The sequence below is a fragment of the Chelonoidis abingdonii genome, chromosome 10, assembly GCF_003597395.2.
Source record: "Chelonoidis abingdonii isolate Lonesome George chromosome 10, CheloAbing_2.0, whole genome shotgun sequence".
In the NCBI taxonomy this organism is placed as follows: Eukaryota; Metazoa; Chordata; order Testudines; family Testudinidae; genus Chelonoidis; species Chelonoidis abingdonii.
Window position 1 is genome coordinate 23,476,868 of NC_133778.1, and position 13,796 is coordinate 23,490,663.

At 36.4% G+C, this 13,796-nt stretch overlaps 1 protein-coding gene across 4 annotated transcripts in view; it reads left to right on the forward strand.

The window, feature by feature from the left end:
- SF3B1 (splicing factor 3b subunit 1) overlaps positions 1-12,875 on the forward strand; it is a 44,629-nt gene extending 31,754 nt beyond the window's left edge. For 2 of the 4 annotated variants that reach the window (XM_032803625.2, XM_032803626.2), the window contains 16 exons: positions 580-777; positions 879-980; positions 1,499-1,678; positions 2,327-2,413; positions 2,634-2,904; positions 4,168-4,313; positions 4,416-4,562; positions 4,727-4,852; positions 5,820-6,041; positions 6,538-6,720; positions 6,822-6,933; positions 7,032-7,152; positions 7,682-7,813; positions 9,087-9,359; positions 10,442-10,658; positions 12,260-12,875. In XM_032803625.2, the coding sequence (XP_032659516.1) occupies positions 580-777; positions 879-980; positions 1,499-1,678; positions 2,327-2,413; positions 2,634-2,904; positions 4,168-4,313; positions 4,416-4,562; positions 4,727-4,852; positions 5,820-6,041; positions 6,538-6,720; positions 6,822-6,933; positions 7,032-7,152; positions 7,682-7,813; positions 9,087-9,359; positions 10,442-10,658; positions 12,260-12,418 (2,676 nt within the window). In that variant the 3' untranslated portion in view covers positions 12,419-12,875. Of the gene's footprint in view, positions 1-579; positions 778-878; positions 981-1,498; positions 1,679-2,326; positions 2,414-2,633; positions 2,905-4,167; positions 4,314-4,415; positions 4,563-4,726; positions 4,853-5,819; positions 6,042-6,537; positions 6,721-6,821; positions 6,934-7,031; positions 7,153-7,681; positions 7,814-9,086; positions 9,360-10,441; positions 10,659-12,259 lie in introns of those variants that run through there. The other 2 variants (XR_012656627.1, XR_012656628.1) reach the window with 1 other exon arrangement.
- Positions 12,876-13,796: the final 921 nt, after the last annotated feature.

Here is a 13,796-nt window from a genome sequence, read left to right on the forward strand (position 1 = left end):
GAAGGAGTTCCCTATGTGGAACGGCTGCAGAACTGGAGCCCATGGCATGGTAAAACAGATCAGACAGAGATTGAAAACTATCAGTAAGACAGTATTAACATGCTACATTTAAAAAACACCACCCACTTACTTTAATATTCATATCAAACACTTCATAAAGAGACACTTAAAGGCTAATATTTCATCTCTGCTCATGAGAACTTTACAGTAGTACTGACGCTTGTTAGGACTGCTCTTGACGACATTCCTGTACTTTCAAGTCCAACAACATGTACACAGTTCCAAATAATGTATTAGATCAGTTATTTAATTTACAACAATACAAAAGTAGACTCTAAAACATATGCTGGAAGACTATCAAAAATCAATAGGATAAACAGTTAACATGACAGATACTTGTATCAGTCATTTTCTGCATTTTTCTGACTTCTTCCCTGTTCTGAGGGTGTTGATGACTGTCAGGAAATATTATTTTTAACATCCTGCTCTGCAGTCTGAAAATACTTTTTAGATTTAAGTGTTTAGATGTTTGTATCTTCTTTATTTCAGTGCATTATTTTTATCTTCATTTCACTTCAGGTTCTTCCCCCTCCAGCTGGTTATGTGCCTATTCGTACTCCAGCTCGTAAACTTACAGCAACTCCCACGCCATTGGGTGGTATGACTGGATTCCACATGCAAACAGAAGATAGGACCATGAAGAGCGTTAATGACCAACCATCTGGAAATCTTCCTTTCCTAAAACCAGATGATATTCAATACTTTGATAAACTATTGGTAAATGAGATTTTATTGATACTCATTTAATGTCTCCTGATATGGTGTTGGAAATAGTAGAAAAACTGGGCATTAATTAATATATTTGTAATTATTTATAGGTTGATGTTGATGAATCAACACTTAGTCCAGAAGAACAGAAGGAAAGAAAAATAATGAAATTGCTCTTGAAAATAAAGAATGGTACACCTCCAATGAGAAAAGTAAGACATTCTTCTGATGTGGACATACCACTCTAATTTTCAAATACCGTAATTTCCTTCCCATTTATTTTTGGATCCAGTTTCACCTCTTTTTTCCCTAAACCTGCCCATGGGCTTGCTCCAAGCTGCTTCTGAAGGACTTTTATTTCTGTCTGTCTGTTCTTTCCTTTTTCTCATCTAGCTCTTGCTTTCTCTGTGTATTGTTTTCCCCTTATTTATGCCTCTTAATTTCCCCACCTCTCTAAATTATGTATTAAATAATTCAGTAAGTATTTCTGTTTTATAATAATTACATCTATAAAACATTTTGTGACACATTTATATTGAAGATGTTATATATTATTGTATCTTACTTAAGATCATTGTTCCAAATGCATTTCTGGCAACAGCATGCATAAATCATTTGAAATTAGTAGAATTGCACTTGATTATGGCTTTATTTTGCTCATTACGTAGAAATCTTGTATTATTTTGGTTTCATTCTGTGTGGTTTAATTCAGAGGGGTTTCTTTTTTTAGGCTGCTCTGCGTCAGATTACTGATAAAGCTCGTGAATTTGGAGCAGGTCCTCTGTTTAATCAGATTCTACCTCTGCTGATGTCACCAACACTTGAAGATCAAGAACGTCACTTGCTTGTCAAAGTTATTGATAGAATCTTGTACAAACTTGATGATTTGGTCCGACCATACGTACACAAGGTCTGTTTCGGTGAAATTTACTTAAATATTTAATATTTGTTTTATGAATGCATTCTGTACTCTTTACTGAGTGTTCTATGATAGTTACTTTTCTGTGGCTCAGATTTACAGTTGTTTTGGTATCCATGAGCTTGAATCTTCATTTAAAAAAAAAAAAAATTTACCTTATTGGTAGGAGTTAGAGATACACTGTCCTCTTTATACGTACAGAATGTAATAATAAAATGCTTTTTCTATAGTCATTTACCAGATTTCATTTGCATAATATCTTTTGTAAGTTGTATGAATAACACATCAAAATATAAAACTTAAAAGCAAGGTGGTCTGGAAGGGTTAATTGTATATGGGTGCGCTGGAAGTAAAAGATTATGGTAGCTGATCCATGCGGTATCACTGGTGGTGGCATCTTGTCTTAGAGGAGAAAGATCTAGAAAATCAGTATGTGAATTCATGTTGAATGAGGGGGGTAAAGGATTATTAAGGGAGATGGTGATCTTTTGAATTTAATGAGCATGGGAGCCATGGAATCACCATGTTAACCAGCCTTTTCTTAGGGCCAGAACTACTGAAGTGGACAATAATACTTGAGTTGAGAGATTCATTAATATAATTTGAAGTGTTAATTTGTTCATTTATTGCCCTTTTCAGATTCTTGTGGTCATTGAACCGCTGCTGATTGATGAAGACTACTATGCGAGAGTGGAAGGCAGAGAAATTATATCAAACTTGGCTAAGGTAATAACACTGCAGTATCCTTCCTTTTTTTTTTTTTTTTTTTTTAATGTGATAGTGTGATAGTTAAAATGTAACTAACGATTTGACTTAGAGTATTCTGCTTTTTAGTATTGAAAAAGTAACAGTTATATGTGATAAGAAATTAAAAAAAACCAGCAAAAAAGTTAAAAGTTCATCATTCCTGTACACAAGTCTATATGTTTTATTTTTTGTCTTTCAGGCTGCTGGTTTGGCTACAATGATCTCCACCATGCGACCTGATATTGATAACATGGATGAGTATGTCAGAAATACAACAGCTCGAGCCTTTGCTGTTGTTGCCTCTGCTTTAGGCATTCCTTCTCTGTTGCCCTTCTTGAAAGCTGTATGTAAGAGCAAAAAATCCTGGCAAGCTAGGCACACTGGCATCAAGATTGTACAGCAAATTGCTATTCTTATGGGCTGTGCTATCTTGCCTCATCTCAGAAGTTTGGTTGAAATCATTGAACATGGTACGTTCTGTTTTTGTTAAGTGTTTTCTCTAGTTTGTACATAAGGCTGTTGGTGAAATTAAAGACTCAAATTCTTGAATGTCAGGCTTAGACTTTGTAATTCTAATAAGAGACAACATCAGAGTATTCATCTTCCCTTTTTATAGCTTTTGTCAAAGATTTTGGTCTGTAGCCTGGTTTAAATAACTGTAATAAGCCTTTATATGTGAGTTGTTATAGCTATAAAGTCCAGAAGACAATAACTTTAAAATAATTAGTACTTCTAATTTCTTTTGGACTATTAATCCTTTAGTTCTTGTGTAGTATATTTCTTGTTCTTTGGGCCATGTTTTGACTAGTAGATGACAACAATTACTGTTTGGTTTTTTTTTTTTTACAACTGCATATTATCCTGCGTTTTCCATCTCTCAACAAGTCTTGTATAATTTAAAGTATTCTCTGTATCAATGGTTAAATTACAGAGAACCCTTGGATTTCAGTGAGCACAGTGTGAGCCAATTCTAATTGAAGAAGTTTGTTTACTGATACAATAACATCCACATATATCAAGTTCACACTACAGCACTTGAGATGACTTGTATTGTAATTGCTTACTTGTTTTAGTGAAACATCTGCTGGTCAGTTCTAACTGCTTGTATTATGGAGCTCCTGGGACTTCATTGTTGAGAAGATCTGGAATTCTAGGGAGTGAAATGTTTTAAAACCCACTATAGAGGCACTTCATAGATTGTAAACAATCCATGTACTTTTTCTGAAATGTTTTAAAAAATCAACTTCAGCGGTGTTAGAGCACAGCCTGATGTAGTTGGGTGTTTTGTTTCAATTCTGTTTTCTCCAAGTATTACAAAATAGCATGAGGTTTTTCATGTGGATTTCCCCTGCCCATGACTTCTCTACAATGATTCCTTTTTATTAAATAGCTGCCAAGTGGAAGTAGCACTTCAGTACCTTTCCTGAAGAGGCCTGAATCTTAAGGGACATTTGAAGCTGAAATTCCTCATTGTGTTTCATTTTTAGAAGTTTAGAGCAAACAGTTCTTTGTGTAAACAAGACTTTTTAATTCCAAAATAGATATTGAAGATTTGTGCAAGGAAATGCTGAGCATAAGATGGAAAAGTGGGGAGTGTGCTTTTACCCTTTAACAAAAGAAGGATTTTCAACCTCTTCCCTGTCCTCTTGCACACATTTCCCCATTTTTCCACAGTAATTCAAGCTCTGTGTAATGGTCTAAGAAGCACTTACTGAATATAACTTGTTTTCCAGGTCTGGTGGATGAACAGCAGAAAGTGCGCACTATCAGTGCTTTGGCTATTGCTGCTTTGGCTGAGGCAGCTACTCCTTATGGTATTGAATCATTTGACTCCGTTCTAAAGCCCTTATGGAAGGGCATACGTCAGCACAGAGGAAAGGTATGTCTCTACAATCTGTTTCTTTTCATCTCTCTAGTTTGAATGTAAACTGCTGTATACATTTTAATACCCTTGACAAATATATTATGTATTGAAATATAGGGTCTGGCTGCCTTTTTGAAAGCTATTGGATACCTTATCCCTCTTATGGATGCTGAGTATGCCAACTACTATACCAGAGAAGTAATGCTAATCCTTATCCGAGAGTTCCAGTCTCCTGATGAAGAAATGAAAAAAATTGTGTTAAAGGTATGTCAAAATCACTTAAACATTGTCAGTGTAATGTTTAAAGTAAACTTGATTTTATTTGTGATTTGGATCAATAAAAAAAAATTGTTATATAATAAGCATTCTTCTTTAAAAAAAAAAAATTGGTCTACAGCATTAAAACTTGTATTTTTATTGCCTGCTAGGTAGTAAAACAGTGTTGTGGTACAGATGGCGTTGAAGCAAACTACATTAAAACAGAGATTCTGCCGCCATTTTTCAAACACTTTTGGCAGCACAGAATGGCACTGGACAGAAGAAATTACAGACAGGTATAGTTTAGTTTGGAAAAGATTTTAAACTGCTTTGAATTAAATTTATAAAATGGTATATATAAAGAGATGTTTGGTGATGGTGAATTTATTTTTGACTTTTTCAATGTATCTTGAGATGGCGTTCACTTTGGGCAGAGAGAGATGTGGATAGATGATTAAAAGGCTCAGCATTCTTAAATGGGATACAAAACATTTTGCTTCTAGTTTACTGGTTTGAATACCAGTCAGTTGGTAGTGCAAAAGTAATTACCATCTGATTGCTTATTTGTGCTGTGTAAAATGACTAGTTGGCTTCGGTTTCTAGTCGATAGGTGTCCCCATCACAAAAGTGTTACCACTATTAGCTCAAATAAACACCGAAGTTGACAGTCTCAGAGAGGACTTAAATGCTTCATTTTCCATCCACTCTAGTATTGGTCCTTCCAGTTGAGAGAGATGAACATTGCAATATGTTTTAAATCATTTTCAGTCCATCCTAATAGGAAACAAACTCTGTGTCATTCGCAGTGATAGTGTGAATTTCCAAACTCCCATTTAAAAAAAAAAAAAAAAAGGTGTTCAACTATTTGGGCAATACATCCACCTCTCACATTAGTTAAGAAAACAGCATGTTTTGTAATTTTTAATTATCCATTCAGGGAAAACTCTGCCACTCCCTAACTTGAAGGCAAAGAACAGCTAAGTGGATTAGTTCATTTGCAATAATTTTTCTCAGGATATAGACAAGAATGTGAGAGTCTGGAAATTTTTCTGCTTACCCACAACCTTGAAAATGGCTTTCTGCAGCGTGGTTGTTGCCTGAGCAGGGTTATTCTGTTCTTGAGAGTAAATGATATCTGCATGATGCCCTTTCTTTTCTTGTAGTAAGCAAAGGATTTCTCAGGTCATCTTAGAGGTTTTAGGAAGTCTTTGTAAACTCTCTCTCTCTGATTATTTTGCCCAAAGCTGTATTTTTATGTTTCAGTTGGTTGATACCACAGTGGAGCTGGCAAACAAAGTCGGAGCAGCAGAAATTATTTCCAGGATTGTGGATGATCTGAAAGATGAGGCTGAACAGTACAGAAAAATGGTTATGGAAACAATTGAAAAAATAATGGGGAACCTGGGTGCAGCAGACATTGACCATAAACTAGAAGAACAACTTATTGACGGTATCCTGTATGCCTTCCAGGAACAGACCACAGAGGTATTGTTAGAAGATGCTCTCAGCAGTCAACTTATTTAATCTGTTTACACTGTTCTGGAAAAATTAGTACAGCAGACCCTCGCTAAAACACGTGTCTGTATAGCATGAATTCGCATACAACGCGGTCACGGCCATGGATCCCAAATTTAATTATTTTAATTGCAATTCATTTTAACTCATAGCCCGTGTTCTAGTGAGAGTCCAGTGTATTTACACTTGAAATCCAAACAAGAATTACGTGGGTGTTTTAATTGGAACAAAAAGCACTGAAATTTGTGAGGCAGTTCTGGAATATTAAAGTAGCATGTATTATAAAGGTTGTAGGTACAAAAGTAGTTCAGTAGTAAATGGACAGTTGATATAAGAGAGACAAACTGGGCAAGATGTAATACCTAATATCCTTGGACCAATGCAGCTCCAACAACACTGCATGCAATTAGTGATGTAGTTGATCTTACTTTTCTAACCCTTTGTTTTTGTTGTTGTTGTTGTTCAGGACTCTGTGATGTTGAATGGCTTTGGCACAGTGGTTAATGCTCTTGGCAAACGAGTTAAACCATACTTGCCTCAGATCTGTGGTACAGTTTTATGGCGTTTGAACAACAAATCAGCCAAAGTTAGGCAGCAGGCTGCTGACCTGATATCACGTACTGCAGTTGTCATGAAGACTTGTCAAGAGGTATTTATTTCTCCAATTCCTCTTTTCCATAGGAAGTCATTTTTAAATTATAGAAAAGTCAGAATTTTTGCTAACTTTTACATCTTGTTACTTGGTTCTAGGAAAAACTGATGGGACACTTGGGTGTTGTCCTGTATGAGTATCTGGGTGAGGAATACCCTGAAGTATTAGGCAGTATACTTGGAGCACTTAAAGCCATTGTGAATGTTATAGGTATGTGGGTTTTTTTGTGCCGAGGCAAGTAAGGAAATGGAGGGATGGGTGGGGTTAAGAGAATCTGAGACTTAATAAGGTGTCATTCTGTTGAACAGGTATGCACAAGATGACGCCACCAATCAAAGACCTGCTGCCAAGACTCACACCTATCTTGAAAAACAGACATGAGAAAGTACAGGAGAATTGTATTGACCTGGTTGGGCGTATTGCGGACAGGTGAGTTGTTGTGGTATACTTCGGAAATGCCGTGACATTTAATTGCTTACATAACAGGTCACAACATTTAACTAAATTATGAAACATTAAAATTGGGTATCAGGTTTGGGATCTGGATTTTATAAATCTTTGGGACTTTTAGAGTTTCTTAAGCTTTTTTACAGAGATTGTTCATATTAACATTTCTTCATGATTAGTAAAATAAAATATGTAGATACAAAGTATGATCGTTCAAGTGCATTGCAGTGTCGTGTACTATTTAAATATTATTTGCTACCGTTAGTCTTTCATTGGTTTGCCAGTTTACATAGGCTTGATGCAGATCGTAGAATGAAGCTTAATTCTGTAATGTGGTTTGGGTACTTTTATATAAAAAAAAATTCACATAGCCATCCAATTAACTGTTTAAAAAGAGAGAAGGTGAGCTTGTGTTCCTGTGTTAGTAGCATAGGTGTACATCTTGTAATCTGTTTTTTGCTTAAAAAAGGTATGACTTCACTAAAATACCTGCATTTCTTTTCTTATCCAGGGGTGCGGAATATGTTTCTGCAAGGGAATGGATGAGGATCTGCTTTGAACTGCTAGAGTTGTTGAAAGCTCACAAGAAAGCTATCCGACGAGCCACAGTGAACACTTTTGGTTATATTGCAAAAGCTATTGGGTAAGTATGTTGTCTTGATACGGAACAGCATGTGTAGGCCCTTTCTTAGATGGTGGTGATTGTGGGATTTGTTGAAAAAATAACATTGAATTTCTGTTGTTCTTAAAATTTTAGCCAAATTGTTGTTTTAAAATAGTTTTTTTTGTACTTCATTTTATTCACTTTATAGGAGGTAAACTACAGTCAGTTATGCTTCAGTAACATATGCTGTTTTAATAGACATGGGGCTGGTCTACATTAAAGTATTAAGTAAATTGCTCAGGGCTGTGTAAAATTTCACGCCCTATGTGATTGATTAAGCCGATTTAAGCCCCAATGTAGACACTGCTAGGTTGATGGTATAATTTTTCCATTAACCTAGCTACCACCTCTCTACCCCCTTGCATCGCTGTATTAAGTGTCTACACTACAGTGTTAAAGCAGAACTGCAGCTATGCCACTGTAGGGTTTCTAGTGTAGATATACCCTAGCTTCATAGGGCAGACATTATTAAAGTACATTTTGATGTTGGTAGAAAGATAAAGTTAAGTTGTAGTCATCTTCTTCCAGTGCTTGTACTAGAATGGTTCTAATTTTATAAGTTAATCTGTTTTTCTGATTGAGAAATTGGAGGAAATGGTACATTCAAGTGCTTTCTGGGTCCTTTCATACAATCTTGCTCTTGAGATTGTAGTTCCACAAGTCTCTTCCGTTGGTGTTTTCTATAATAAAGAACTTCAGCAAAGAAATAGTTTTTGCTGTTAATTTGTATTCCCAATTTATAGTCTTGGCACAGACTGTAGAGTGAAGCTTAATTCTGTATAAATAGTCTATATATTCTTAGCAAACGGTCAACTGTCCAAATAAGCAATCTATTTAAAAACAGATACTTTGTCTCTAGAAGCCCTAAGATTGGGACCACAGCATACAAGCACTGTACAAATATACACCCTAATCCAGCTAACACTTAGCATGTGTGTAATTTTATGCAAGAGCATAAATGTTTGCAGGATCAGGGCTATAGTAACAGAAAATTCTTACTCCAAAGAGTGGAGGTAGCTAATTTGAGGCAACAACTGAGTTCCAAGTGGTGAAGGATGGATGAGGGTCATGAAAAGATCACACAGGTACTTAGGTTAGCTATTGCAAAACTCACTGCCTTCTGCTAGTTCCAAATCAGTTGTCTCACTGAGATACAATCTATTATTGACTGACTGTTTTCTGACATTAAAAGTAACTTAATACATATTTACATTTTTTCACTGACAAAACTTCTGCGTTTTGTCTCTTCCAGACCCCATGATGTGCTGGCTACACTGCTAAATAACCTGAAAGTACAGGAAAGACAGAATAGAGTATGTACTACAGTAGCAATTGCTATTGTAGCTGAAACATGCTCACCTTTCACAGTACTGCCTGCTCTGATGAATGAATACAGAGTTCCAGAACTGAATGTCCAGAATGGTGTATTAAAATCTCTTTCTTTTCTGTTTGAATACATTGGAGAGATGGGAAAAGATTACATTTATGCTGTTACGCCATTGCTTGAAGATGCTTTAATGGACAGGTAAGTAATTTATTGCTTAGGATACATATAGTCACATTCAGGTTCTCCTTGTTACATTAAACACACCTCCATTGCATGCCTGATTCCTCAACAGCAGAAAAATGTACATGGAGATGATTGCTTCATTAAAAACGTTAACAGAATAACATATATTTTAGCTTGATGTAATTCAGGCCAACTTTCTCTGTGTTCCAAACAACTGTACATTCCTTTTTTAGTAATACCATTGAAGATTAGAAGTTTGCAAAATGAGATAATTACAGAATGACTGACCCAGGATTTACCATATTAGGACTACTTTTAATTAGTGATTTTTCTAGGCTATCGAGCAGTATTAAATGATAGTAATTTCTCCTATTAAACTATTAAATAATTTTTTATTAGCTGATTTGAAGTGTAATTTCTCTGCCCCATGCTGTTTGCAGGGAAGAACAGAAGGGTATCATCAGAACTTTTTAGCATTCTTGGTGTCAGAGAAGCATTATTATTAGGGCCCTACCAAATTCATGGTCCATTTTGGTCAAGTTCACGGCCATAGGATTTAAAAAATCATAAGTTTCATTATTTCAGATTTAAATAGCTGAAATTTCAGAGTGTTGTGATTGTAGGGGTCCTGACGCAAAAAGGAGCTGTGTGGGGCGGGGTCACAAGGTTTATTGTAGGGGTTTTGCGGTAGTGCTACCCTTACTTCTGCACTGCTGCTGGTGGCGGTGCTGTCTTCAGAGCTGGGCTCCCGGCCAGCAGCTGCCACTCTCCAGCTGCCCAGCTGTGAAGGCAGCACAGAAGTGAGGGTGGCAGTACCACTACCCCCCTAAAATAAACTTGTGACCTCCCTGGAACTCCCTTTTGGGTCAAGACCCCCAATTTGAGAAACACTGGCTGGTCTCTCCCATGAAATCTGTGTAGTGCAGGGTTAAAACACACAAAAGGCCAAATTTCGTGGAGGGGGGGACAGATTTCATAGTCCGGGACATATTTTTCATGGCCATGAATTTGATAGGCCCCTAATTATTATGATTTCCATCAGAAAGTTTTATTTGCAAGTGAACTTGTTAAATAAACAGGTTATATTTTCTTTGCAGAGACCTTGTACACAGACAAACAGCCAGTGCTGTGGTGCAGCATATGTCTCTTGGAGTCTATGGATTTGGTTGCGAGGATTCTCTGAATCACTTGTTAAATTATGTGTGGCCCAATGTGTTTGAGACATCTCCTCACGTCATTCAGGCAGTTATGGGTGCACTGGAGGGCCTAAGAGTTGCCATTGGACCATGTAGAATGCTGCAATATTGTTTACAGGTATGCTTACTTACATTGGGGTGGCAGGGAAAGTAATTTGTCAAACCTTGATACTCAACAAGGAGGAAACACCTGGAAAGCAGAAATCCCAAATGTGTGTTAAGTATGATAATGGACATCACCTTCAGTGTTTGCAGTGTAATGTTGCCTTATGCCACAGAAGTGGGAGAGTGATAGTATTACTTTGTAATTCAAACTATATTTGAAATACTGTGTTCAGTTCTGCACACTTTGTTTACCTATTTCTGGGTGACAATATTTAGGGGGTTTAGACAAGTGAAATGAAAGTAATCATCGGGCTGCAGATAACATGTGGGGAATGAAAGATGAGGCTGATAGGAAAAATGAGTTTAGTTCGACTAACTTATAAGGGTATAATTACCTGCAGATGCTTGAAGGTAAATGCGAAGGACTGAGAGGAACAGTGGGGGTGTAAGAGAAAAGAGTAGATGAAATTAAATTGAATTTAGGTTAAATATCAAGAAGTAAACTGATAGTGATTAGTGTTAGTGCACAGAGTGCTCTGTTCATCTCTCAAGACAATTAAAACTAGATAGCTCAAAGCACTGGAAAACTATACTGTGAGATAGGAAATGTTCTGTTAGCACTGGGTTTAAATATTGTTTATTAGTGAACATTTATATTGTAGCATCCAAAGGCCCCATTGCTATACTGTCATTGACAATAGATGCTCCTTGCCCTATGAGATTTGCAGTCTAAAAGACAAAACAGACGAAAGGCAGGGGGTGAGGATATAACATACAGGGAACCGAATACAGCGAGGAACTGACTCTGCTTCTTCAGTTGCATGTCTGGTGTTTTGTTTTGCTCTTTAAGATGGTAGGGTGAGGAGTTAGTAGGAATTAGGAAGTAGGAGAAGGAAAGAAAGGGAAGGGGGGCATCTCTGCCTTTTCTGTTTCTTATTCTTAATTTGTATTTTCCTCAGTTAAACTATAAGCAATAGATTAGTATTTCCCTAGAGCCTTAAAATTCTACCTGTCCTGAAAGGAAGGGGGTAATAATAAAAACTTAACTCTTGTATAGCACCTCCATGTGTTCATCTCTGTGCTATACAAAGGAGAAACTGAGTAGCATTAGTCCCACTTAACAACTTGAAGAAACTGAGGCACAGAGAGGTGATGTGACTTTCTCTGGGACACAGCAAGTGAGCACAGCCAGGAACAGAACTTGGGTCTTCTGCTGACGTCTAGTTCAGTGCTGTATATACTGGAGTTTGGGCTCGTGACCTTTCTAAAGAGAGCAAAACAACCAGAAACTCATACAGTGGAATTCATCCTGAAGAACAGATGAGACTTAAAGGGTGCAGAACGCCTACACTTGAATATTTCCTTTCTGTACGAAGTAATGACAAATCATTGTTTTATCTTCATTAGAAAGTTAAACAAGAATAGCAGTAACAGGAGAGAATTGACTGTGTTTTCTCAGCTCAGACTTTTAGTTGGCATTTATTTTAATAGCTAAACTCAATTAAAACTAATTGCTTAAGGAGTTTGTTTTATTTTTACTATTATGCATAACTCGCATACCAAGTCTGCAATGTACATTGTTTGTTAGTTTTATATTTTGTTTTATTTTCCTAGGGTTTGTTTCACCCTGCCAGGAAAGTCAGAGATGTGTATTGGAAGATTTATAATTCAATCTATATTGGCTCACAGGATGCCCTGATAGCACATTATCCAAGAATCTACAATGATGAAAAGAACACCTACATTCGTTATGAACTTGACTACATCTTATAATCTTATTGTTCAGTTGTTTGTGTTTAATGCACAGCTGTTCCACACTTAAACTTGCTTCAGATTTGGTGATGTAAAATTTTAAAATGTTGCAGGTCAGAGGAGCTAGAAAACCATTAGCATGATTTTTAAATAATCTGTCCTTTTTTATGTTAAACAGTTAAAGCCAGTAGTGACTAAGAACAGAGTGTGATTACACAATGTGCTGGAGGGATTTCATTTTGGATTCATCTTTATGAAGATTCAGATTTCATTCCTTGTGTTTAAAGGGGATGTTTATTTGAGAAATAAACATTTGTGTATAAAATACTAATTTGTGTGTGTGTTTTTGGACAGAGAGGCTTGTGAAACGAATCTCTTTGATAGATTGTTATGCATTTGTTTATGTAAAAAAGGTGGCGTACATTTTAACCCTCATTTTGTTATCCCCTAGTTTTGAATAAATAAGAAAAATGTATAAGCTGTAGTTGATGTGTGCATTTTTTATAATGGGATAATGAAACTGTACTGTAGCCGGTTGCCATAGTTTTCACATTCTATTTGCATGGAAACTATGGCTTTTAGTTACTGCTTGCTGTCAGATTGCTTCAGTCAAAATTTCATGGCTGTGAAGATTAATTGTGCTGTCATTGTAATAAAAAAAATAAGCTGTTTCTAGATGGTCTAAGTAAAAATGCGTTGTCAGTTGAATGTGAATCTGTTTCATAGCCGTTTAATCTGTGTACCTGCCCAGGATGAAAGTGACCAGTGTATTGCTTGGATCTGATTTAGGCCAATTGGATATTTGTGAGAAAAACAGTGCCTGTAGTACCTGACTTGAGGCAGCTGCTCGGAGTGCTTAGCAAATGGACAGGAATTATTGGAATCACTTTGTCCTTCCCAGCTGTCAGTATATAGGACAGGGTAGAAGAAACAACTTCTCTTCTTCCTGCCCACCTCCAATTATACGTACTCCAGCAATAAAAAGTAAGTGAAGAAAGGACATACTGCAAAATGGAGATGTGGAAAACCACACAAAACATGGGATGATGTCCTCACATTTCCATGTAAGGTTATCGTTCTGATGATGTCATTGCATGTTAATGAAATACTAGGATGAAAATAGCAGTGGTGAGATATCAATGGCATTATTTTGTGAGTGAATGATCAGGCTGCGTTCTCCCTTCATATTTGAATTCTAATGTTCTAGCTAATTTCTTTCTGCTGTTTGTATCAATGCACAACATTCTTGTTGCTTATATGCTAAATAGGAAAAATTGTTTATCCTAACTTTCAGGGCCACTTAATATGTCATCTGAACTGTCTTTAAAAAAAAAAAAAAAAAAGTATTTGTGTGTTAGAAATTTGCAACCTTATTTCTGAGGCAGATTATTACTTATTA